This window comes from Panthera leo, chromosome A3 (assembly GCF_018350215.1).
Source record: "Panthera leo isolate Ple1 chromosome A3, P.leo_Ple1_pat1.1, whole genome shotgun sequence".
NCBI classification, from domain to species: Eukaryota; Metazoa; Chordata; class Mammalia; order Carnivora; family Felidae; genus Panthera; species Panthera leo.
The window spans coordinates 102,651,405-102,678,335 of record NC_056681.1 but is presented as its reverse complement, the minus strand read 5'-3'; the positions used below and the strand labels follow the sequence as shown (position 1 = coordinate 102,678,335).

Below are 26,931 nucleotides of genomic sequence, written 5' to 3'. Positions count from 1 at the left end.
TTCTTGAGAAAGGCCAGATGTTGTACTTGGTAGACAAGAACTTTAAATCAGCTATTTTACATATGTTCAATGACCTAAAGGAAACCATTCAAAAGAACTAAATAAAGTATGAGAACAATATCTCACCAAATAGAGAATATCAGTAAAGAGATGGCAATTATAAAAAATGAGCCAAATAGAGTATAAATAGAAATACTTTTCTGTTGAAAAATACAGGGGCACCTGGGTGGCTCAGTCGGTTAAGTGCCGACTTCTGCTCAGGTCACCATCTCACAGTCTGTGAGTTCGAGCCCCACGTTGCTCTGTGTTGACAGCTCAGAGCCTGGAGCCTGCTTCGGATTCTGTGTCTCCCTCTCTTTGTCCCTCCCTCGCTTGCACTCTCTCTCTCTCAAAAATAAATAAAAACTTTAAACAAAAATTTTTTAAAAAGTACAATAACTGACATGAAAAATTTATTAGAGAGGGTCAATAGCAGTTTTAAGCAGACAGAATAAAGAATCAGTGAAATTGAATATAGGTCAATTGAGATTATTCAGTCTGGGTAATAAAAAGTAAACAGAAAAAAAGAAATGAACAGAGCTTCAGAGATCCATGGATCAAACATATCAATATATGCATAGTGGGAAAATCTGAAAGAGAGGAAAGTAGGAAAGAGGCAGAAGGAATATTTGAAGAAATGACAGCTGAAAACTCCCAAATTTGATGAAAAGCATTAATCTACACAATCAGAACGATCAACAAACTCCAAGTGGTATGAACTCAGAGATCCACACTGAAATACATCATAATCAAACTGTCAAAAGACAAGGAATTTTGAAAGCAACAAGGGAGAAGTGACTCATCACATACAAGGGATACTCAGTAAGATTAAAAACTGATTTTTCATCAGAAAACATGGGGGCTAGAAGGCAATGGGATGATACCCAAAGGACTGAAAGGAAAAAAAACAAAACAAAACAAAACAAAAAACACCTGTCAACCAAGAATTCAGTATCCAGGCAAACTATCCATCAAAAATGAAGGAAAAAGAAAGACACTCCCAGATAAACAAAACCAGAATTATTTGCTAGCAATATCACCCTACAAGAAATACTAACGGGAGTCCTTCAGGGTGAAATGAAATAATACTAAACAGTAACTTGAATCCACGTGAAGCAATAAATATTACCAGTAAAGGTAAGTGTGTAGGTAACTACAAAAGACAGTATCCATGTATTTTTTGTTTGTAACCCTTTCTGTATTATCATTTCAAAGAACAAACTTTTGGTTCACGTCTTTGATGTAGTGTGAAAGCGTGATGTAGCGCCTCACACAGGGCTGTGCCCGGAGTTGGCACTCAGGTAAGAATCTGTGTAGAGTGAATTTGACCATCACTGTGTTCCTTCTAGATCACCCCCCACCCCTGTTCCTCCCCTGTTGTCCTGGGTCAGGCTAACATGCTGGGTTTTGTTCCTAAGACCCTCTGTAGGTATTTAGTGGGGGCTGATGACATTTAGAATCACAGATGTGGGGTGAAGGTGGGAAAGGGAAAGAAGCAGCACCGAGCAAGCCAACAGGCAGAATAAGCACATGAAACCCCACAGGGTATGCAACATGGAGTGGGGCACCACTCCATGGGGACCCAGAGAACCCTACAGGACAGCTTTGGAATGGCTGTTTCAGACGAGCTGCTGCTTCTGACTGGGTGTCAAACAGACCTCTATAGCACATTTTCCTCTCTTGTTTTGCATTCCCACGCAGGGAACACAAGTGTTTCAGCAAAAGCACTGATCCCAGGAGATGGCAATCGATTCTGTCAAAAAACTTTACAAATATTGGGGCGCCTGGGTGGCTCAGTCAGTCAAGCATCTGACTTCAGCTCAGGTCATGATCTCGTGCTTCGTGAGTTTGAGCCTTGCATTGGGCTTGCTGCTGTCAGCATGGAGCTTGCTTCGGATCCTCTGTCCCCCTCTCTGTCCCTCCCCTGCTCATGCTCTCTCTCTCTCAAAAAATAAACTTAAAAAAAAAAAGCTTTACAAATATTTTCTTTATATGTGTAGACCCCCCCCCCCCGCCCCATCCCTGACATTCTGGAATATTCTCTTGAAAACTAAATATAGAGGAAAGACAAGAGGTAAAATAGAGGATAGACTCATCTTGTTCAAGCCAAGGGTTGGTTTTTGTAGCCCCGAATATAGGACGCGTGGCTTATTTTCATGGTCTGCTTTCAGAGAGCCCTGACAGTTTGGGTCTGCCTTGATCACTGCAGGTCAAGGGCAGTTGGGGACAGAGAGAGAAGGAGCAGTACTGCTAGTACAGTGGGACCTTAAAAGGTGAATTCACACCAGACACCAGAGCACTAAATGAAAAGTGGCCATAGGACAAGGGCAACAAACAGAAATCAGTAGATAGGGGGAAAATATCCCTGTTAAAACTTATAAATGCTTGAAAATTTAAAAAAAGAAAAAAGGAAAAACAAAACAAAACAAAATTCTGTTACCACAACTAAAATTCCTGAAACCCTATGCTCTTATATTTAAGTGAAAAGGTGGAAGAAGGCAGTCTGTGCTGGAAACAGCACAGCTCTGGGAGCGGCCTGAGTCTGGAGATTGCATACCTGGGTGAGTTACTCAACCATGCCCAGATTCAGCTTTATGAAGCCACAGAGAGGGCAAGAGAAGAAAAAAGAATGCCCGCTTACCTCTGTGAACGTCTGGTTCCCACTGCACAGCCAGAAGAGGGACAACAAGTCCCGGCCTGCCAGGGGAGGTCACCATATAAACATGAGGTGGGATAAAACACATATTAAACGTGGCCACAGCGACCAGAACCAAATGTTTCATTAGTGGGGAGGAAGGGGTAAGTGAAAGGGGGCCCGGGGAACACACAGGCTTTGGCATCTTTCGGCATCAACAGCAAACAAACACATGAGGGATTGGGGCAGAAAACCACAATTTCCACAGGCTTCCTGGGATCGGACCGCTGCTGCCTGGCCCCTCTACCTGGACAGGAGAAGCGATGTATTGCACTGCTCTCCAAGATTTAAGCAGGAATGCAAAATAAGATCACAGGGGCCCTGCTCTACTTCCTGCAGCAGGAAGGTAGAGGGGGAAGCCCCGTAGGATTTCCCGATAAGGAATGCTCAGGTGGCCAGCCCACACCTTGCCCTCGCTTTCCAGGGGGCTCCAACTTTCCTTTGTGCCTTCCAATGGAACACAGCTCTTGCTCCCACTGCAGTCTTCTTAGCTCCACTCCTCGGGAGGTGAGTGGGTTCTGCTAAGTGAAATGCGGAAAGGAAAAATGGATCTGAGGCTTGGCCAGACTTGGTGTGCACCACGACATCTGCAGTGTTGCCTTCCGAAAACATTCTTCCAGGAAGAACTTAAATAATGTTTTCCAGGAGCCTGAGGCTGAGGCCATCTGGTTCCCCCCACAGCCCCTGGATGCAGGGGACTTGGGACCACGAATGCCTGCCCTTCCCGGGGGGGGGGGGGGGGGGGATTTCCCACGGACCTCAGCAAAGCATCCAATGTTCTGATAACCTGGCCTCCGTTTTAAGGAGTTTCTCCTTCGGTTTGGGGTGGGGCGGACTATCAGTTAGGCGGACTTTAGATTCTCGGTCAACGTGCATGTGTGTTCTTGTTCCCCACTAGCACGATTTAGAAGGACACCCGTCTACTCGCAGGGAGAACTTAGTTTATGAAGCCCACCTCCCGGCCCAGCCCGTCCTGTTCTCTGAAGGCGGTGGAGGGGCTGCGAAGTGGAGCAGAGCTGGATGGGGATCGCCACGCTGCCGCCAGCGGCCGCCGACGCGCGCCTCAGTCTCCCCAGCCGGGCAAGGGGGCGGCCAGGGCGGGGGCTCCGCCCGGGGTGGGCTCACGGCCGGGCGCGCGTGCGGGACACACCGGCCGCGCGGCCTCGGCCGCCCTTGCCCGCGAGGCCCTCCGGATGCCCGCGCTCGTCCTCGGCGTCGCGCCCGGCCTCCTCGGGGAGCCGCGCGGGTTGGGCGCGCTCCCAGGCGCATTCCTGGCCGGGCAGCCCCTCCTCCTCGGCCTCGGCCCCGGGGCTGGCGCCTCCCCGCCTCGCCGGGGCTGTCTCGTGCGGGCGGCTGCGGACGCTCGTGGCCCGCGCGCGGCGCACCTGGACCCGAGACGGCGCCGGCCGCGCTCCGGGGCTCCCGCCGCCCTCCCTGCTCGAGCCGCTCCGGGGCCGCGCGGCGCCCTGCACCCCGCGGGGCGGCCGCGGCGTGGGCCGGACCGAGGCGGCGTCCCCCCATCCCCAGCCCAGCGGTTCCCACTGGCAAGATGGTGCCCCGCTGTCCCCGCGCGCTCCTGCTGCTGCTGCTGCTGCTGCTCGCCGGCCCCGCGTCGCGGGCTTCCCAGGTCAGTGCCCTCCCGCCTCCCGCCTCCCGCCTCCCGCCTCCCACCGGTCCCGCTCGCCCGGGACGCGAAGCCAAGGCCGGACCACCTGGGCTTACCGCTTGGGGGCTTGCGTTGGGGGCTCCGAGCGGTTCTCGGGGACCCCCCCGTCTGTCACCTGAGACGCACCGCGGGTCCGGGCGCCTGGGAAGACCCGGGCTGGTTCCGCCGCGCGTTCTGCGCGACAGCCTCGGGCCGCGGGGGACTCGTGGGCTGGGGGGAAGGTTTCCTCGGGGTGTAGGAGACGTTGGGCTTCGGGGGGGGTCCCCAAGGGGGCTCCCGGTCACCCCGTTAGGTTAGAGGCTGTCCCCGCCCTCCAGCTCCCAGCATTCAAATTTCCAACTGAAATCTCATTCCCACCGCTGCCGACTTTTAAACGCGCGCGGACTGTGTGAGCGGCGTTTGCGCTGCGCAGGCGGAGGGGGGCCCGGAGGTTCCCGAAGCCTCCTCGCCCCGCGCCTGTGGGGCCTTAGATTTGGGGCTACATTTCCTTTCCCACACAGGCCGCTTGCTGTTCCGTTTTTCTCTCCTTGCCCTTTATATTTGTTGGAGCCTCACTGGATTCTTCACTCGATTTCACTTTTATATTAACCAGTAAAGAACCGATGATTACAATTAAAAGAATGCAGATGAAATTGAGTCTTCGGAAGGGGGAACTGGAATTGCTGAATTCAGAGCCAGCAACCACCGGACAGGCTCTGGCCGACGGGGACCCCTCCCCCTGTGATGGGCGTGGCCCGTGGGCAGCGGGGCGGCCACCCCAACGATACCGGCCACAGCAGTAGCAGTAACCCAAGGCGGAAGGAGAGCACGTGCTTACCGAAAGCCTGATGACTGCCAGGTTCTTTGCTGAGCATCCTCCAGGCTCTTAATTCTCCGAGCAGCCCCGTGACGTGGGGACCACTGTCATCCCCATTTGGGGGAGGAGGGCCTCACCCAGGGAGATTGAGACTTACTCGAGGTCACACAGCCAGGAAGGAGTGGAGAAAATTCAGTCCCTCTCCTTGAGTTCCAGACCTTTCCCCTTCCCCACAGACACTCAGTGTCTAAATTCCTGAACCAGGCAGGCACACTCAGGGTCACGGAGAAGCCCCTGGGGTGCAGGAAGGGACTCCAGGCAGGGAGAACTCAGTTCAGACCAGAGGTGGGTGGGGTCAGTGCAGACGTGCTCAATGGGCACCGCAGGAAGCCACTGAGCCATCAGGCAGCAGAGGCTCGGTTGAGGCCACAGTGGACCCACCAGCAGAGCAATGGATCTCCCACCTACTTTGCAGAGTACAAAGCAAAACAGATCAGGCTCAGAGCTGAGGGCCAGAAGCACAGGGCAGGTGCATCCAGTCGGAGCCCTCAGAGGGGAGGGATGGACAGGATGTGCAAGGAGATGCTGGGGCGCCTGCCCTGCCCCTGTCTCATCTTATGGGGCCCATTGCTGTCTCTCCAGGTTACCTGGAAAACAGGTGAGACCCTGACAGTTCTCACATGTCTGTGGTTGCTGCAGGGGCAGAAAAGTGAGCTCTCTGGGCTCTGTTCCTGGGAGGTGTGGTTCTGATCCTTGCCTCACTGGGCTTTGTGAGAGGGAAAGGGAGCAAAAAGGATCGTCCACAGAGGTTGGTTTAAAAAATTCCAGTGAAACTGCCCTTCACCCAAAGTCTTAGGTGTTTGAGAGGTCTCCCCTCCCAGCCCCCGCCTGGGGGAGTCTGACAGGTAAACTATGAAGAAGGTCCCAGGAACACTCTTTACGGGGCTTCTTCTCATCTTTTGGGTCCCTGCTCAAATAAGCATCCCTTTGCGGAGGCCTTCCCAACCCCACGCTAAAGAGGTCTCCTCCCTGCCCTTGCGTGTTCTGTTATGGCCCTGTGAAGGGCTCTGGAATAGGACCGATCACATTTGTAATGGGGTTTCTCGGTAGATTTTGACTTTATTGTCTATCTTCTCCACTACAGGGCCCCAGGGCCAGGGACCATATCTGGGATTTTTACCCAGGGACCACACATAGCAGGCAGCTAGCAGGAGCTCAGCAAAATGAATGGAGTGTGGTCATGCGGGTGCTGGTCTGAGCAGGACCAAGCCAGGCAGTCTCTGGGTAAACCTTGGCTGAGCATCACATCACCTGGGAAGCTTCTAGAAATCTCAGTGCCAGCCTCATTTCAGAGAATCTGACTCCAATGGCCTGGGTTAGGGCTCAGGCATTAGTATTTTTTAAAATTGTCCCTAGTGATTTTAATCAAGCAAGTGCCTGAGACCCAGTGGAGCCATCCTTCAGAGTTAAAAAGCTGCAGACCTTGGAAAGGGCCAAAAGCAGGGGAATTCAGAGTGCACAAAGGATCGGACTCAAGAGGACCTGAGGTGACATGGCATACCTGGAGTTGACCTGATCTGAACACATTATGAGCCTGGGGCTCCTGAACCCAGCAGTACGACCTGCTGGCTGGTGGAGACTTGGCTGGTGTTTGGAGAATGAATGGCACCCATGGGACTGTCTCCTGCCACAGAGGAGACAGGTGGGGTGCCCGGCAACCCACGGACGTCTAGCTAGAGGCAGCAGGAATTCTCACAGCAGCAATGCACAGCCCTGTCTGGGCTTCCTCTGTTTACCAGGAAATGTGCTCACTTGGTTATGTTAGGTTATGATGGGTGTGTGTTTGTGAGTGCATGTGCACATGCCTGTGTGCCGGTGCCTGTGATTGCAACTGTGTCTGCGTGAACGAGTGATTGTATTTGCGATGGTGTGTGTATGTGCAGGTGTACCTGTGATGTATCTTCATGAGAGAGAGAGACAGAGAGAGAGAGAGAGAGAGAGAGAGAGTGTGTGTGTGTGTGTGTGTGTGTGTGTGTGTGTTACAGGGTAGGGGGAGGCTGCTTTCTGCAAGGGTCTGGAGCACTGATCTCATGGGGATGGACAGTATTGTCCCCTCTCCTGAAGTCCTCCATGGCTTTCCAATTGTGTCCCTCTTGTCAGCACATCTGTCCTGAGTTACTTTGCAGGGTTTTTGTGATTAGCTGGATGGGAGCAGGTGGTCATGGGGAAGGAGGGCAGGTTGAGCAGTGTGGGGATCCCATGGGTGGGGGCCCCTTCTTAAAACTGCTGCCCATTCTAGTGGCCTTCCCACTAGAAGAGAAACAGCCTCACTGGGGAGACAAGAAAGGGAAACATGTAACAAACGCCTCACCTCTCCTCCCCATGGTAGCCCTAAGTGAGTAAGGAGGGCAGGGTCTCAGCATCCTCCTTGCCCGTGGGGTGGTTCAGAAGGCTTCCCCTTCCCCCAAATTTCTCTTTGTGAAGGTTCTTTTGGTTACCTTCTCCCATCTGCTTTTTACAGTTTAATGACAAAAAAAAATGTTTTTGGTATACATTTCCATGATTTTTCCCATAGAGCTATATATTCTATATGTGGTAACTACCACCACAGTCAGGATACCGTTCTGTCACCTCTGAACTGATCTGTCCTTCATCACTGTGGTTCTGTCTTCTCCACAGTGTCATATAAATGGAATCAACAAGCGCATAGCCTTTTGAGCCTGGCATTTTAAATTTAGCATAATGCATTTAAGATTCTTCCATGTTATTCTAGTCTGCATAGTTGTTTTACTAATACTGTAACAGTCATATTTCATGGTGTAGGTGTACCACAGGTTTAAAATTTTTTTTTTATGTTTATTTATTTTCGGGAGAGAAACAGAGAGACAGAGTGAGTGGGGTAGGGCAGAGACAGAGGGAGATATGGAATCCGAAGCAGACTCCAGGCCCTGAGCTGTCAGCACAGAGCCTGACGCAGGACTTGACCCCACAAACCATGAGATCATGACCTGAGCTGAAGTCAAATGCTTAACGAACTGAGCCACCCAGGCGCCCCAGTGTACCACAGTTTGTACATTGGTTCACAGTTTGTGCATATCGTTCACTGAACTGAATGATACTTAGAATGTCATCTCCAGTTTTTGGTGATTATGAGTGGAACTGCTATAAGCTTTCCCATACAGCTTTGTGTGTGTGTGTGTGTGTGTGTGTGTGTGTGTGAATATAAATATAAATATTCTTTTCTCTTGTGCAGATATGTAGAAGTGAGATTGCTGGGTCCTATGGCAAATGCATACTTAACTTTGTAAGAAACTGCCAAACTGTATTCCATATTAGTTGTATCATTTTACATTCCCTCCCACCAGCAATGTATAAAAGACTGTGTTACGCTACATCCTCACCACTTAATATTGTCAGGTTTGTTTGTTTGTTAACAAGTCATTCCGATAAGTAGGCAGTGAGGTCTTATTGTGGTTTCTATTTCCATTTCTCTAATGACTAATAATATTGAGAATCTCTTCATGTGCTTATTTGCCATGAGGACTCTACTGGGTAAAGTTCTGTCCATCTAAAAACTGGATTAATTTCTGGGGTGCCTGGATGGCTCAGTCGGTTAAGGTCTGACTTCAGCTCAGATCATGATCTCATGGCTTGTGAGTTCGAGCCTCACATCAAGCTCTGTGCTGAAGCTCAGAGCCTGGAAGCTGCTCTGTGTCTCCCTCCCTCTCCCTCCCTCCCTCCCTCTCTCTCTCAAAAATAAGTAAACATTAAAAAATGCATAATTTCTTATTGTTCAGTTTTGAGTGTCCTTTATGTATTCTAATTACAAGTCTTTTTCAGATATGTGAACTGCAAATATTTTCTCTCAGTCTGTAGCTTGTTTTAAGAACACCTATCCCAGAGCAAATGTTTTATTTTTTTAATTTAATTTATTTTTTAAATTTACATCCAAGTTATCATATAGTACAACAGTGATTTCAGGAGTAGATTCCTTAATGCCCCTTCCCCATTAAGCCCATCCCCTCTCCCACAACCCCTCCAGTAACCCTCTGTTTGTTCTCCATATTTAGGAGTTTCTTCTGTTTTGTCCCCCTCCTTGTTTTTATATTATTTTTGTTTCCCTTCCCTTATGTTCATCTGTTTTGTATCGTAAAGTCCTCATATGACTGAAGTCATATGATATTTGTCTTTCTCTAATTTCACTTAGCATAATACCCTCCGGTTCCATCCACATAGTTGCAAATGGCAAGATTTCATTCTTTTTGATTGCCGAGTAATACTCCATTGCATATATATATATGCCACGTCTTCTTTATCCATTCACCCATCGATGGACATTTGGGCTCTTTCCATACTTTGGCTATTGTCAATAGCACTGCTATAAACTTTGGGGTGCACGTGCCCTTCTGAAACAGCACACCTGTATCCCTTGGATACATACCTAGTAGTGCAATTGCTGGGTCATAGGGTAGTTCTATTTTTAGTTTTTTGAGGAGCCTCCATACTGTTTTCCAGAGTGGCTTCACTACTTTGCATTCCCACCAGCATTGCAAAAGAGATCCTCTTTCTCCTCATCCTTGCCAACATCTGTTGTTGCCTGAGTTGTTAATGTTAGCCATTCTGACAGGTGTGAGGTGGTATCTCATTGTGGTTTTGATTTGCATTTTTTCATGTGTCAGTTGGCCATCTGGATGCCTTCTTTGGAAAAGTGTCTATTCATGTCTTTTGCCGTTTCTTCACTGGAATATTTGTTTTTTGGGTGTTGAGTTGGTAAGTTCTTTATAGATTTTGGATACTAACCCTTTATATGATATGTTGTTTGAAAATGTCTTCTCCCAGTCCGTCAGTTGCCCTTTAGTTTTGCTGATTGTTTCTTTCATTGTGCAGAAGCTTTTCATTTTGATGAGGTCCCAATAGTTTATTTTTGCTTTGGTTTCCTTTGCCTCTGGAGACATGTTGACTAAGAGGTTGCTGAGGCCAAGGTCAAAGAGGTTTAAAGGTTTTAAACTTTGATGAATCTAAATTGATCAATTTTTTATTTTTATGGATCATGCCTTTGGTGTCAGGTCTGAGAACTCTTTGCCCAACCCCAGGCCCTGAAATTTTTCTTCTGTGTTTTCTGCAGATTTTTTTTTTATGGTTTTGCATTTTTACATTTAGGTCTGTGATCCATTTGGAGTTTATTCTTGTGTAAAGTGTGAGTTGTACATTGGGATCACTTTTTGCATATAGATTCCCATTTGTTCCAACATCATTTGTTGAGAAGATGATTCATTTGCCATTGAATTATTTCAGCAGCTTTGACAAAAATCAGTTCATTGCACACATATGTGAGTACTTCTGCCTGCAACACACTATCTTGATTACTATAACTCTCTAGTAAGATTTAAAACCGGGTAGATTTTAAGATTTTGTTATATTTTTCCAAAATTTTTTTTTTCTTTTTTTTTTTTTAACGTTTATTTATTTTTGAGACAGAGAGAGACAGAGCATGAACGGGGGAGGGTCAGAGAGAGGGAGACACAGAATCTGAAACAGGCTCCAGGCTCTGAGCTGTCAGCACAGAGCCCGACGCGGGGCTTGAACTCATGGACCGTGAGATCATGACCTGAGCCAAAGTCGGCGGCTTAACCGACTGAGCCACCCAGGCTCCCCTCCAAAATTGTTTTGACTATTCTAGTTTCTTTGCCTTTCCATTAAAATTTTAGGATTAGGAGCGCCTGGGTAGCTCAGTCAGTTAAGCATGTAACTCTTGATTTTGGCTCACGGGGAGCTGAGTCCTATGTTAGGCTCTGTGGAACACACTTGGGATTCTCTCTCTCTCTCTCTCTCTCTCTCTCTCTCTCTCCCGTTGCCCTTCCCCCACACATGCACTCACGCACTCTCTTTCTCTCAAAAACAAAAAAATAAAACATTAAAAAAATAAAATTTTAGAATTAGCTTCTTTATTTCTTAGAAACAAGAAATCCTATCGGAATTTTTATTGAGATTAAATTAAATCTATTGATCAATTGGGGTGAATTGACATGTTTAACAATATCGAGTCTTCCAATCTATGAACATAATATGTCTGTCCATTTATCTAGATCTTTGATTTGTTTCATCAGCATTTAAAAATTTTCAACATAAATATACTTTGTTAGATTTATACCTAAGTATTTCATTTTTGGAACTCCTTTAAATGGCATTATTCTATTAAATTTTCATTTCCAGTGGTATATTCCTAGTATATGGAAATCTAATGGATTTTTCCGTGTTGACCTGTTATCCTGTGGCATTGTGGAACTCCCTTATTAGGAAGTTTTTTTGTAGATTCTCTCGGATTTTTTATATAACTGATTATGTCATCTGTGAATACGGGCAGTTTTATTTCTTCTTTCCAATTTATGTGCCATTGGTTTATTTATTTAGCTTTATTACACTGACTAAAACCTCTAGTACCATGTTGGATAGGGATGTGGACATCCTTGCCTTGTTCTAGAACTTAGGAAGAAAGTATTTAGTTTTTTTTTTTTTTTAACATTGTGATGATAGCTATAGGGTTTTTTTGGTAGATGCCATTTGTCAAGTTAAGATTTCCTTTGAGTCATAGTTTGACAGAGTATTTATTATGAATGGATGTTGAATTTTGTCACATGCTATTTCTGCTTCAATTTCTATGATCCAGTCTGTTAAAAAAGTGGATGACCTTGATTGATTTGCTAATTTTGAAACCAGCCTTCCTGTCCCAGATAATCTTAATTGGTCTTATTTCTGTTTTTATATATGTTTCTCTATATTCCTCTGTATTTCTGGATTCCACTTGCTAATATTTCGTGAGTATTTTTGTCTGTGTTCATGAGGGGTATTGGTGTATAGTAGGGGTCAGCAAACTATGGCCCCTGGGCCACATGCAGCCCACTGCTGGTCAAATCTGGCCACACCTATTCATTTACATATTTCTGGAGCTGCTTTTTGCCCTACAGTTGCAGAGTTGAGAGGTTGCAACAGAGACCATATGGGCTTCAAAAAAGAAAATGTTTACGCCCTGGCCCTCTATAGATAACATTTGCTGACCCTGGTTTATAGTTTTCTTCTACTGTCTTTGCCTGGTTTTGTTACCAGGGTCATGTTGGCTTCATAAAATAAGTGAAGTGTTCCCTTCTCTTCTGTTTTCTGAAAGAGCTTGTGTAGGATTTGTGTCAGTTCTTGAAATGTTTGGTAGAATTTACCAATGAAATCATGTGAACCTGGAGATTTCTTTTCTGGAAAGTTTTTTTGTTTTGTTCTGTTTAAAAATATGTTTTTAATGTTTATATATTTTTGAGAGAGAGAGAGACAGACAGAGTGTGAGCAAGGGGAGGGGCAGAGAGATAGGGAGACACAGGGTCCAAAGCAGGCTCCAGGCTCCAGGCTCCGAGCTGTCAGTTGTCAGCACAGAGCCCGACGTGGGGCTGGGGCCAACAAACCGCAAGATCATGACCCGAGCTGAAGTCAGACACTTAACCGACTGAGCCACCCAGGCGCCTCCCCCGCTTCTGGAAGGTTTTTAACTATGAATTCAATTTCTTTGACAGATACAGAACTATTTAGGTTAGGTTTCTCCTTTGGGCGAATTTTGGTAGTTTGTGGCTTTCAAAAAATTTGGTCTGTAGTCCTCTCTTTTAAATGTAGTCAACTGCTTTTAAATGCCCTGAAGATTAGTCCACATTTCTAAACAATTGATCTCCTGTAATGACAGATACTTTGTGCCATTGTTCACCGCAGAGCCAAATAGTCTACTATGATTAACTTCCTTTCTTATGTAAGTAATTCTTCTGTCGTCCTGAAATTTTTCCCCCTTTCCCCTCGGTCAAATACATAAGCACAGTGGTTTCCAGAAGCTCTTTCCTATTCCACGTTCTGTCAGGGCTGCTTTCCCTCGGAGCCTGTACTTGCCAGTCCGGCTGACCCTGACTTTGGCTGCCTGCTCTTCGGAGCTGGAGTCTATGTTTTATAGATCATACGTCTTCCTCTTTCTTGGCTCACTCCCTTGTTTTTCTGAACGCATCCTCAGGAAAATGATGTTTTAATCTGTTCTCGTGAGGTGTTCCCAAGTCACTGTCCTACTGTAGATAGTACCCTTTTTCTACACCGACCCCTTAAAGCAGTCAGCAGTACACATTATGCCCAGGCTGTCTGTGGGGAGAGCCCTCATGTGGGGCCGAGGAGCCCTCATGCGGAACGAGGCCAGAGGAAGAGGTAAGAGGAGGGCAGCTGGCCCATCCACTGTCCCCTCCTGACCGTGTCAGGGGAGGGAGGTGGAGGAGAGGATTCCAGACTATCCCTTTATCTGTGATGAATGAGGTGGAGAAGACATGCGTGCCCGGAGTCTAGGCTGAGATGGCTTGTTGGTCGCTTTAGAACTCAGAGTGGAAGGACACTACAATTGACCAGGGCTGTCTACACAAATCCATGGGTATGGGCTGAAGCGACAGGGACACGGGAAGCATCCAGATCTAAAATAGGGGTACAGGGATTCTCCACTCTGAGAGTTTGCATTGCGCCGCTTGGCTTCTGCAAAAGCTCTACATAAGGACCTGTTTTCACTGTCCAAAAGAAATCGGGGAGGATTTTCGCTTTTATGAAAAAAGGCAAAAAGCAAAAACAGCAGTCCGCGTTGGTTTCGCAGCGAGCTGTTGTAGAGGCTGCGGCAGCCGGAGCAGCGAGGGTGGCGCCACCAAGCTCCTTCCCTGGGAACCACACTCAGCATCTCAGCACCCAGCCTCTAGAGCTTTGAGCCGCGTCCGTGAGCATCCGAGCTTCCTCTGGGGAAGCTCAACAAAATTTCCATATAAATTAACGGTAATTGCATCTTCGCTTGAGGCCACTTTGGCTTACAAAGGGTTTCATAGGAACCCTTCACTCTCAGATAGCTGGGGGGGTGGAGGGGTGGGCGTGAACAGACCTGTATTTCACAAAACAAATATTTGGTGCCTCCAATGGCCCAGGTGCCAGGATCAAGACAGACAAGGACCCCGCTTTTGGTTTCAAAAGAGCTGCCCTGGAACTGAATTTGGCAGACCCGGTGACAATTTGAGCTGGGCTCAGCTGGGCTGTTCTGCTGATCTGCTCCAGATTCAGCCCCTCTGGACTGCCAGCCTCATTCATCTGTGGACGGCTGCCAGGTTAGCCGAGGCGGGCTGGTCTCGGAGGGCCGCACACGGCCCGTCATCCTTCAGCAGGCTAACCGGGCCTTTTCACATGGCGGTAGTGGCCGTGGGCCGAGACTGAGCATGAAGCACAAGACTTCTTGAGACCCTGTTCAAAAATGAACCTGGGATTTGGGGTTGATCCGGGTACGGATCCTGATGCCAGCAGATCAGGATACAACAGCCATTGAAAAGATAGTTTGTTATTTACAGTTCCCAAGAAGATGGGGCACACCATGCCTCATGAGGCCTCAGGAGAGACCAGGCAGAGAGATAGGGCGGGAAACTTCCTGCCTTTATTGGGGTTTCTGAGGGGAGGAATGGGTGAGACAGGGTAAGGGGACTAACCAAGTTGAGATTGGCTAGTTTGACTAATCTTAGCAGGGTTGCCCCTATAGTTAGTTGCCTGATGCCTGATCCTGGGGCTATGGAGAGAGGGGGGCTGGGGTGGGAGGGGGTGTTACTGTCTCACTAGTGCAAGAGTCAGATAAGGGGGGGGATGGTTCTTGGCTTGGTCGGTTTGCATATCAAAGGTGTGCAGCGGGGGTGTGCAGGGTGTTGAGTTGTTTGCTACCTCTAGGAATTTGCTAGCCCTGAGAGGGGCAGTCTGTCCCGAGTCAGCAGGGCCCCAGATGTCAAAATATCAGATACAGAAACTACACAACATGGTTCATCTAGATCCAGCCTTGGAACTGGTATATCGCTTCCACTACATTCTCTTGGCCAAAGCAAGTCACAAGCAAGTCACAAGGCCAGCCTAGATCCGAGAGGTGGGAAAAGAGATTTCCATCTTTATGAGAAAAGCGGCACAGTCTCCTTGTAAATGACGTAGATGGCGGCGGGGGGGTGGGGGGGCGGGGAAGGGGTTTGGATTGTGGCTGTTTCTGCAAACTTTCCATCATAGTGACCCAGAGATTTACTCTGCACAGTCACTAGACACACGTGTGCAGTCAGAGTGAGGAGGCGTGGCAGACAGGCCTTCCTGGCATCTTGGGCTTTCTCCAGAGATCCCTTCCTTCCCCTGGCACCTTCAGGAACGGGACTCAAGTCCTGTCAAGGACACCCCTGATTACAGAGAGGAATGGTGGCCCCTTTGCTCTCTTAGGGTCGTTTCTGGCCCCAGCTTTGGGAGGTGGGTATTGACAGTGTGAACGGTGAGAGCCGAGGTGTGGCCTGCTAGGGAAGGACAGTGTGACAGGGCAGCACAGTGCCTTCTTGGGGCAGCCTGGAGTCTTTCAGTTGGGAGCCAACGCCCTGCCAGGCCTGCTCACCCTAGAGGATCAATCCTGTTTGACACCACATTTGATACCAGGTAGGACCAAACCGTCTTGGTCTGTGAAGCTGCTGGCCTCACCATTGGGCCACCAGCCCTCCCTCCATGCCTGCCCAGGCGTGCTTCCCAGCCAGCGGTCCGTGCTCCACGTGTCCCGGGATGAATGTCTGTCTCCTGTTGACAGAAGCCTGACGGTGCTGGTCACTCCCTTGATCCAGAGGGACAACGGTGGGGCTGCTGGGCTGCCGCCAGGCTTCTCAGGGCTTGTGCAGCCCTGGGGCCCTGGGACAACATCAGGGCAGACTCTCTGGGTGGGTAGAACTTTCTACATCCTTTCAAACCTTCCACCAGAGTCTTTCATGCTTCTTGGTAACTGCCCAGGACCTAAAATTAGTCCATCACGTGCATTTTCATGAAAGAAAAAAAAAGTGCCTATACTTGGACAAGACTCAAGTCTACCCATTTCAGTAAGTAGACTCTATACCTCAAGGAAGCAATCACTTATTTTCCCTGCATATAAGAAAACGTGTGCCCCCGTGGCAGTCTGGGTACCAGAATCTCCCTAGGGAGGCAGCTAAATGCAAAGAAAGGCCCAAGGAACTCATTCTGGTGATGGATTTCCAAGTAACATCAAGATACGACAATTGTTCGTGTCTGAGAACTGGAGGGCCGGGGAGAGGTTGGTGGCAACTCAAGGCACCCAGAAGTCCCCCCAATCTGCTCGTTAGCCCCACTGTTGCCCTCTGGTTTGGCCAATGACTCAGACATTTCTCTTTATGCTAGAGATTATAGCGTCCCTAGAACCTCCACAGAAGGGGAGGGCACACTGCAAGCCCGAGAGGAGCCCTTTCCTCTGCTCCCCTGGGCTGTGTTTCCTAACTCTGCAGGAGGGGCTGGGGTCAGAGAACATGACCTACAACTGGGTGCACTGCCCAGGAAGCTGAGAGAATCGATGCTTCCAGCTTACTTGAAGAAAGGGAAAACACCATAGAGTTCCAAGGTAGGGAGGGGTGTCTGTAGTGTCAGAGGCAAAAAGAAACAAAGAAAAGCTGCTTCCAGAGAAGCATCAGACACCAGTCAGTCATTTACACTGTAGTGAGAAAACATACACACAAGTTAGCATCAGTTGAACGTGTCAGTATCACCTCAGGGGCTCCTGTGATTTAGGCCTTTTGTCTGATTGCATGATTCAAGATTTTACCCTTTTAGAAGTTACCCTTACTAACCGGTAAGATAATGTGCTCATTCAACAACTTTGTCCTGAGTGCCAGTCCTGCTGGAGGCCAGTCACTCTTCTGGGCCTGAGGAGGCGGCATGATCCAAGGCAGTTTAGCAAGTGGAAAAGACTCATAGCACCGGGTCCATGTCTTGGCTCCCACTCTTCCTGAATGAGCACCCTAGGGAAAGGTCTTGCCTCTGATGACTCAGTTGCCTCCCATGAACAAGTGAGGATAACAGACATATATGTCTCACAGGATTGTAGTAAGGAGAAAATGAATGGGATTCAAAGAACAGTTTCATAATAAGTGTTCAGTTTGTCGTAGGGGAGGGGAAGCTGAGGCAGACACAGGCCCTGCTGTCATGTAGCGTCATGTAACCAAGCAGGAAGAGAAAAACAAGAGAAACGTGAGAAGTATCAGAAGGCAGGTAACTGGAATGGGGTACTGTTTTGAAGGGAGGCCAGGAGGCTACTGTACCCTTAGTAGGCAGGTACTCTCGGATAACGGAGCTTCTAAGTGAAAGTGGAAATACAGAGCCTGACTTCTGAGGACCAGGGGCAGAATTTCTGGACAGAAGAAACAGTCCGTGCAAAGGCCCTGAGATGGAAATAAGCTTGCTGAGGTGTGTGGAGAAACACAGATGAGGTCCAAACACTGGAGTTCAGCAGACAGAGGAAGGCACTCGATCTGGGCACAGTTGGCAGTGGCTGAACTTGATCACACAGGGCTCTGTAGGCAGAATAATGACCACCCCCCCAACATGTCTATATTCTTATTCCCAGAACCTGTGAATCTGACCTTGATTTTAGCTCAGTGAGACCCATGTCAGACTTCTGACCTCCAGAACTATAAGATAATAAATTTATGTTGGTTTAAGCTGCCAAGTTCATGTTTTTTTGTAGCAGCAATAGGAAGCAAATACACCCAGCTCCACGGTAAGGGAGCTGGCCTTATTCCCATGTGTAGGGAGCCATTGTTGGGGGTTAGGCGAGTATGTGATGCGGTCTGGCCTCTGACCTCTGTCTTTGGAAAGCATGGATCCTAGGGAAGGTGAGGACATGGGAAGAGCAGGTAGGACACACTTGTGGTGGTCCGGAGAGGATCATTCCAGTCTTGCTATTGCCTGGCCACCCAGAAACACTTGGGCTTGTTGACTAGTGAGGGTAGGAAGAACTGGAAGTGTAGCGCCTTCTAACTGGAAGCATTAGCCTTCATGGCCACCCAGGCTAATTGTTACTCTAAGAATAACGAATCCCAAGACCCCAAATCTCCCACCATGCCCAAGCTCAAAGCAGCCATTTTATCTGTCCTGTTAGCTTTGCCCATGCTGCCTGTGGGGACCAGGCTTTTTGTCCGCTCCATCCTCTCTCTTCCCCCTCTTCAAAGGAGTCAACCACAGGAGACTTGGTTTTCTGGTAAAACCCAGATGTTGATTTGCATGAGTCACAGAACTCTGGGGTCCTGTGTGAACATGAGTACACATGTATACCACATACTGAAGCAACCAACAACCAGCAAGAACCTTCCTGAAGGGTCTATGTATGTGGCAGGGGGACAACCAGGGGAACTGAGAGGGGCCACCAGCAGACAGGGGGCCTTCTCTGAGACCCTCATTCTCGTTCTCGTAAGCTGAAGAAAGAGACAGAACCTGCTTTCCGAGTGGATGGGCTAGACACATTGTGGTGCATAAGGTAGCCAAGCCATCCTCCGACTGGGTGTCCCTTAGCCTCAGTTTCTCTAGCTGTAAAATGGAGATAATGGTGCCCACCTAATAGGGCTGCATGGAGGACTGACTGAGATAAAGATGGCTGTGGTTTTTTTGGGGCGCCTGGGTGGCTCAGTCGGTTAAGCGGCCAACTTCAGCTCAGGTCATGATCTTGCGGTCCGTGAGTTCAAGCGCCGCGTCGGGCTCTGTGCTGACAGCTCAGAGCCTGGAGCCTGCTTCAGATTCTGTGTCTCCCTCTCTCTGACCCTCCCCCATTCATGCTCTGTCTCAAAAATAAATAAATGTTAAAAAAACAAACAAACAAACAAGATGGCTATGTTTTCTACAGCAGTGCCTGATGTGAAGTAGGGTACTTGGTAAATATCTGTGGAATCCTGAATGAATGAGTGAATGAATGAATGAATGAATGAATGAATAGAAACACTATATTAAATTTTGCATAACATGCCCCATTTCTGAGGCTCTGAGGTCCTCCGGTTGTGGAGAGAGGTGAGGGGAAGGCCTGACAGGTGGGCTCCAGTAGGAGACTGTGGCTGGTTGTGTGGCACAGCTCTGTGTGTGTGTGTGCGCATGTGTGTGTGAGCTGAGCTCTCCGCTGGGCTGGGCGTCATGTTTGCTAAAGATAATGCCGGTTCCGGTAAGGCACAAGCAGGTCTACAGACAAAAGTTAGCTGGGCAGCAAGCAGTTATTAGCAGGCAGGTGAAAGAATAAGGCAGGTTTGGGTGATGAGATGAATATGATTGTCCTGGCCTCACACTTCATTCCTTCACCCCTCATTCATTCATTCCTTTGTTGATTCATCTAGTTTGAGCTCAGAGCCTCTGCTCAGTGAGGAGGATACCCAGCTGTCTATAACTGGTTTTCTGCTCTCAAGCATGCAAAGCAGCCAGGGGAGCGGTGGGCTGAGAGGGTGTCCATAAGGGGGCCATCAAGGCCGGCAGGGGCTGTGGTAAAACGAGAGGAGTCAGGAGGCGGATGGAGGCAGGGCTCTTGGTGGCTCTCCATGGACCCGTCTCTAAAGTAGACCAGTCATCCTATTACATCAGGATCTGGAGAAGGCATGCTGGGGTTTAAATCCTGGATGTGTCACCGTGGCCAAGCGACCACTTGGCTTCCTCACCTATAAAGTAGGCGTAATAATGTGCCCACAGCCTGGCATTGTCGTGAGCATTTAACGAGTTACTTGTGTAAAGTGTGGTGACGGTGCTGGCTCTGGATTCCCTCTGTTGTCATCGCTTCTGTGGTCATTTTAAAAACTATACAAGATGGGGGATTGAAGTGTAAATGTAGAATTATGGACAGCCAGCATAAACCCCCAAATGCCCTGAGCACCCAGGGGTCCGGAGCTCCAAAAGGAGTCTCAGCTGGAAGACTGTGGTGGCTAATTTTACGTGTCCACTTGGCTAGACCAAAATACCCGAATATTTGATCGAACGCTTAGGATCTAGATGTTGCTGTGAAGGTAGTTTTTAGATGTGATTAGCATCAAACCAGGAGACTTTAAGTAAAACAGATGCCTTTCATGATGTGGGTGGGCCCCCATCAAAAGACCAAGAGCCACCAAGATGGAAGGAATTCTATCTCTAAACTGCCTTTGGATTCAAGCTACATCAACTGTTCCCTGGGTCTTCAGCCTGCCACGTGCTTTGCAGATTTTGACTTCTCAGCCCCCACAACTGCATGAGCCAGTTTCTTAAAATAAATCTGCCTCTCATCCTCTGTCTCTCTCAATAGGTTGTGTGCATACACAGTGTGCATTCTGTTGGTTCTGTTTCTCTAGAGAAGCCTGACAAGGGCCTTGGCCAACCCCCCAAGCAAAATTCACTCACTTCCCCCAGAAGCATTCACTTTCTCTCCTCTTCTGGGGTGCTGGGTAGAGGTCACTGAGATGAGGGAAGGCGAAGGAGTTATAACCCGCCTCTGACTTGCTCTAAAATTAAAATAACTTCTGGAGAAAAAAACATGCACAAATCCGACATGACTCAGACGCGGAGGGCTTCAAGCCTTGGCTAGCAGGCACACATTTGGCAAGTGTGCTCTGTCCTTTCATAGACCTAATGGCATCAAAACATCTGTGTTCCCATTAACAAAATGCTGACATGACACATAGCTGTGGCTTAGAAGAAACCAGCTCAAGAGACGGCCTCTCTGAGGTCTGAGGGGTCATCCGTGGCCACCTGAAGGGGTCTCGGGGTTCTACTGTCAGCGAGGTGGCTCTCGGGGATTGTCACTGTCTCAAGACTGTCACCGTAAGAAAGGCCATTGAGCCAGGTCATGTGAGAACAAAAGCCTCAAAGACCACCCCCCCCCAACCACGCACACCCCTGGAAATGCACCCATGCCCTTAGGTGCCTTGAGAGCAGGCGCTGGGTCTTGAATTTCATTTATAAATTGAACCCAAATGGCCAGAAGGCATGGATGTAGTGGCAGGGGTCAGGTCTTCTGGGTTCTGGCATAGTGATGGGGTGAGCTGGGGTGGGGGATGCATATAGCCTTTGTCTTTGTCCATACCTGGCCCAGCAGGTAGAGTGTTGAGGTATAAAATGGCTCTGGAAGCCCACCTCTACTGGGGCACTGGTTAGTTTCAGAGAAAGGGAGTGTTGTAAGCTCTGATGAATGTCCATTAGATCCTCCAGAATAAATATTATGAGAGAATGGGTTGGGAAGAAGGTGGGCAAGATTTCCCCGGGGGGTAGCAGGGAGGGTGGAATATGGTTTGATGGCTGCATTACTTCCAAGAACCTTCGGACCAGCGCCCCCACCCTCCTGGCTCTCAGCACTGGCCTGTGTGTTCCAGAACCATCTATGCCACCTCCACCCCAGCTTGGGAACAGCCAGGTGGGGTGACTTCTGTTGCTACTTCTTTCACTGGCTCATGTCTTTCCCTGCAAATACTGCCATTGGCATGGAGTGACATGAAGTGCCCACCCATTTGAAGAGTTTGAACACGGACACCGTAAATCCTGGTCTTTTCTCCTCAAAGATGGAAGAGTTTCTCTGCATGTCTCTTCTTGGTACCATTTCAAAGAAATTATTAACTCAAAGAAATGGAAACTATTTTTCGTTATTTATTGTCAACGGCATAAGCCAGGCGTGGAGCCAAGCTTTCAAAGGGATGGAAACTTAAACCATTTGAGGGGATCTCCTCAAGAAAAATATTAACAATGGGGCACCTGGGTGGCTCAGTCGGTTGAGCGTCCGACTTCAGCTCAGGTCATGATCTTGAGGTTCATGAGTTCGAGCCCCACATCGGGCTCACTGCCGTCAGCACAGAGCCCACTTAGGATCCTCTGTTCGCCTCTCTGTGCTCCTCCTCTGCTTACTGTCTCTCTCTATCAAAAATAAATAACATCAAAAAATTTAAAATAAAGAAAAACATTAAAAATGAGGGCCCCTTGAGGGCTCTGGAAGAGACCTTTGAAAGTGGGGGCCCCGACGTGGTGACTTCCTCAGCCACTGGGGTATGCCCTCCCTTCCCTGTGTGGAGCCCTCCCCTTGCCAGCCCCATCTGGATTTGACCTTTGCCCGGTCATGGCTTTGGTGAGCCTTCCCACCTGAGTGGGAGGAAGGCTATAAAAAGGCATGTGGAGCCTGTGGTTGTTTTTTGCAGTTGGGGTCTGAGACCTTGAGATGGGAAGGGTCTGCCCAAAGCCAGGCTTTGCTGTGGCAGTGCCAGGCTGCCATGCAGGTGGCGGACTCCTGAGGGTTTGGCCTCTTTCCTGTCCCCCGACCCCGGAGGCCCTCACAGCCCCCTCGGCCCAACCTTGCCAAGGGCTACATTTGCAAGGAGGAAAGGACTTGTTTCCATGCTTCCGCCCCTCTCAGCCCAGAGCAGGAGATGGCAGTGGGTGTGGGAGGGAAGCTGGCTGACAAGTGGAGCCCCTTCCCCAGACTGAAGAGAGCACTGGGGTCAGAAGTGAAATCGAGGGCCAGGGTCCCTTGATGATAACTGCTTTCTGACGTCCACGCAATGCCACAAGCCAGTGCCAAGAAGAGGGAGCTGATACAGAACCTGCATCCTGTGGTCCAGCCTGTGCAAGATGACCCTGGTATATGTGTGCATGTGTGTCTAATCCAACTTCAAAACAGACAGAAAGTCAACAGTGGTTGTCTCTGATCATGGGACTTGCTTATTCTTTGTTTCGATGTGTTTTCAGTATTTTGAATTGTTTTGCGGGAAGTATGCTTTCTATGATCATGCAAAATGATAAATCATTCTTTCTCGGTTTGGAAAGGGAAAACACTTAGCTCTTCAGCCCCCCTCCTGTGTTCTTTTGTTCCCATAATGCAGACCTCCTGAGCCCTTGACTTGGTCTGTAAGGATTCCAACCTCATGGCCCAGCCCTACAGATGAACCCAGTCATGCTTGTGCCAAAGTCCCACTCCAGGCAACAGATTTGAGGGTGGCTTTCAAGGGATCCATTTCTAGCACTTTGGGATCAAGGAATTCCCCTGTTAGTAGCAACTGCCATACAGACCCATCAAACCTCATGTCAAAAGACAGTCATTCTCTCTGTTCCCTGGCACCCTGGCCCCTACCCGGCCTGCTGGCTCAAGGATCTTTCTTTTCTTTCTTTTTTTTTTTTTTTTTTAGTATTAGGGACTTTATTTTATTTTATTATTTTTATTTTTTATTTTATGTTTAGTATTAGGGACTTTATTTTTAATATACTATTTGATATAATAAATAGTATTATTTTTAATATTGGGCTTTATTTTTTATTATTTTTATTTATTATTTTATTTTTAATATTAGGGACTTTATTTTTTTTACTCTCTCTCTCTCTCTCTATGTATTTCACTATATATATTTCTGTATATTGTGTATTATTATTATATATTATATATTATATCATATATATATATATATATATATATATATATATATATATATATAGTGAAATAATCACCACAGTAAGTTTAGTAAACATCACCTTCCAGAGCTACAAGTTGTTTTTCTCTTGTGATGAGAACTTTGAACACCTCCTCTCTTAGCCACTTTCAAATATACAGTACAGTACTGTTCACGGTAGTCATTATGCTGTACCTCACATCCCCAGAACTTATTTATCTTAGAACTGGAAGTTTGTACCTTTTGACCCCCCTTCATGCATTTCCTCCGCTCCCCCCCAACCCTTCAACTCAAGCAACCACCAATCTGTTTGGTGTCTTAGATCTCACATATAAGTGACTTCATGTAGTATTTGTCTTTCTCTGTCTGACTTATTTCACTTAGCATAATGTCCTCAAGGTGTATCCATATTGTCTCAAATAGCGAAATGTTCTTCTTTTTTATGGCTGAGTAATATTCCACTGTGTGTGTGTGTGTGTGTGTGTGTGTGTGTGTACACACATATACATATATATGTATATATGTACACATATATATACACACCACATTTTTAAATCTTTTCCCCCAGCGGTGGGCACTGAGTTTGCTTCCATATGTTGGCTAGAGTGAATAATGGTGCAACAAACATGGGGCTGCAGATGTCTTTCTGAGAGAGTGATCTTGTTTCCTTTGGATACAGTGGATATAGAATTGCTGGATCATATGGCAGTTCCATTTTTAATTTTTTGAGGAACCTCCATACTCTTTTCCACAGCACCTGCACCAATTTACATTCCCGCCAACAGCGCACAAGTAAGCAGTCCCTTTTCTCCACTACCTTGCCAACACTTGTTATTTCTTATCCTTTTGATCCTAGCCATCCGGAGAGGTGTGAGGTGATCTCACTGTGGTATTGATTTGCATTTCCTTGATGATAAATGATATTGAGCATTTTTTCTTGTACCTGTTGGCCATCTGGATATCTTCTTTTAAAAAAAAATGTCCATTCAGAGGCATCTGGGCGTCTCAGTCGGTTAAGTGTCCAACTCTAGATTTGGGCTCAGGTCACGATCTCAAGGTTCGTGAGTTCAGGCCCTGCATCAGGCTCTGTGCTGACAGTGCAGAGCCTGCTTGGGATTCTCTCACCCTCTCTCCCTGCCCCTCTGCCATGCATGTGTGTGTGCCCTTTCTCTCTCTCAAAAGAAAAAAGAAAAAAAAAAATGTCTATTCAGTTCCTCTGCCCATTTTTAATTAGATAGGGTTTGTTTTTTTTTTTTTTTTTTTTGCTATTGAATTATATGAGTTCTTTATATATTTTGGATACTAACACCTAATCAGATATATGATTTGCAAATATTTTCTCCCACTCTCTATGTTGCCTTTTCATCTTGTTGATGGTTTTCTTTGCTGTGCTGGAGCTTTTTTAGTTTGATGTAGCTCCATTTGTTTATCTTTGCTTTTGTTGCCTTTGCTTTTGGTGTTAAAGCCCCAAAAAATCATTGCCAAGACCAATGCCAGGGAGCTTACCCTCTACGTTATCTTTTAGGAGTTTTATGGTTTTAGGTCTTAAGTTCAAGCCTTTAACCCAGTTTGAGTTAGTTTTTGTGTGTGGTGTAAGATAGGGATCCAGTTTCATTCTTTTGCATGTGGCAGTCCAGTTTTCCCAGCACCATTTATTGAAGAGACTGTCCCTTCCCCGTTGTGTGTTCTTACCTCCTTTGTCATAAATTAATTGGCCGTGGGGTGCCTGGGTGGCTCAGTCAGTTAAGCGTCCGACTTCAGCTCAGGTCATGAGCTCACGGTCTGTGAGTTTGAATCCCATGTCCGGCTCTGTGCTGACAGCTCGGAGCCTGGAGCCTGCTTCAGATTCTGTGTGTCCCTCTCTCTCTGCCTCTCTCCTGCTCATGCTCTGTCTCTCTCTGTCTCAAAAATAAATAAAAACATTAAAAAAAATTTTTTAATAAAGAAATAAATTAATCGGCCATAAGCACATGGGTTTATTTCTGGGCTCACAGAGTTCCTTGTTACACCAATTTGTTCTGTTAGCATCACCCCGGTGAGGATGGAGGCAGGGATGGGCCAGGGCTCTGAGATCTTCCCTTAGCAAGTCTGCCTGAAACCCTTCCATTGGCCTCCCCTCCTAGGATGAGGTCTTTCTGTGCTTGGTCTTGAAGGTTTTTCCATTGTGACTGGTGAGGTGAGCACTTAGGAGGTTGGTGCCTATTGTCCACTGTGTGGGTGTTGGGAAGGGCTCCGGAAAGTGCACTAGAAGCAGAGGACAGCTGTGCCTGGACCCAGAAGCCAGTTAGACACCCTTGGCTGCCCAGTGGCCGAGTGGAACCCAGGCCTCTTTTCCTCCACATGCTCTGTTCTCCTTTCTCTACTTCTAGGAGCCCCATGGCACCAACCCAGGCCCCTGGCAGAGGCCGTGGCACTAATCTCCTCTTCCCCACTTCAGAATGTAGCCTTTCCGTGTCCCCTGGGGCAGCTGTGGCCCAGTGAGCCTTCTCCAGATGTCAGGGCCCTGGCCACCTTGTGCAAGAGGGAGGCAGCTGCTCACCGGGCTCAGTGTGGTCAGGGATGTTTCTTCCACTCTGGCCCTGCTTCCTGTCCCCACTGCCTGTGCTCCCTGACCTGAAACTTGCACAGGAGCCAGAACTCCACTCCTGTTGGTTATGTTGCTCAGGTCATAGAGTTATCAGCTGCTAGTGCAAATTAATCGATAAGATCATTCACCACAGAGGGATGTGTGAAGAACAAATGAGACAGGGCGTAAGGCACTCCACTGGGGCACGTGCAGCCGAGAGTTTGGGGTCTGGGGGTGGTAGCTCTGGGATGGACGTCATCTGTGTTCCCATTTTGGCCTTACCACTCCTAAGCTGCATGATTCAGGGACCGCTGCTTGAGTTTCAGCCCATATATTTTCATCTGTGATATAGAGACAATCCCAGGCCTTCACGGGCTTGCTACCAGCCAGCAGTACTCTTTGAAGTAGAAATGGCCTTGTCAACTGTGACGAACTTCACAAGTGTAACACATAAGTCATGAAGCCATCTTTTTTTTTTAATTAAAAAAAAATTTTTTAACGTTTATTCATTTTTGAGAGATAGAGTGTGAGCGGGGAGGGGCAGAGAGAGACAGACAGACAGACAGAATCCGAATCTGAGCTGTCAGCACAGAGCCCGACACTGGGCTTGAACTCACGAACCATGAGATCATGACCTGAGCCAAAGTCAGGCGCCCAACCAACTGAGCCACCCAGGCACCCCAGTCAGGAAGCCATCTATAAAAGCAGCCTCTAATCACATCTTGGCCTTTTGGCTAAGATCCAGTGTGTAAGCAGCTTCTTCTTTTTTTCTTTATGGGAGGAGAAGTGGGTGTGGGAAACCCAGTCTGGGTAGGATGGCGGGTGGTGCTGAGCAGGTAGGGGATTGCAGGAGGTCACTTGCTGCCCCGGTGCCCCAGAACCTGCGTGGGAATGACCACAATGGGGGAGAAGGGAGGAAAACAAACA

The 26,931-nt window shown here is 47.9% G+C and overlaps 1 protein-coding gene across 1 annotated transcript in view; it reads left to right on the top strand.

The window, feature by feature from the left end:
* The first annotated feature begins 4,275 nt into the window (after positions 1-4,275).
* Positions 4,276-26,931, top strand: part of FBLN7 (fibulin 7) — a 49,632-nt gene continuing 26,976 nt past the window's right edge. Inside the window, exon 1 of the mRNA XM_042933047.1 lies at positions 4,276-4,361. Coding sequence (XP_042788981.1) covers positions 4,284-4,361 — 78 coding nt within the window. The 5' untranslated portion in view covers positions 4,276-4,283. The remainder of the gene's footprint in view (positions 4,362-26,931) is intronic.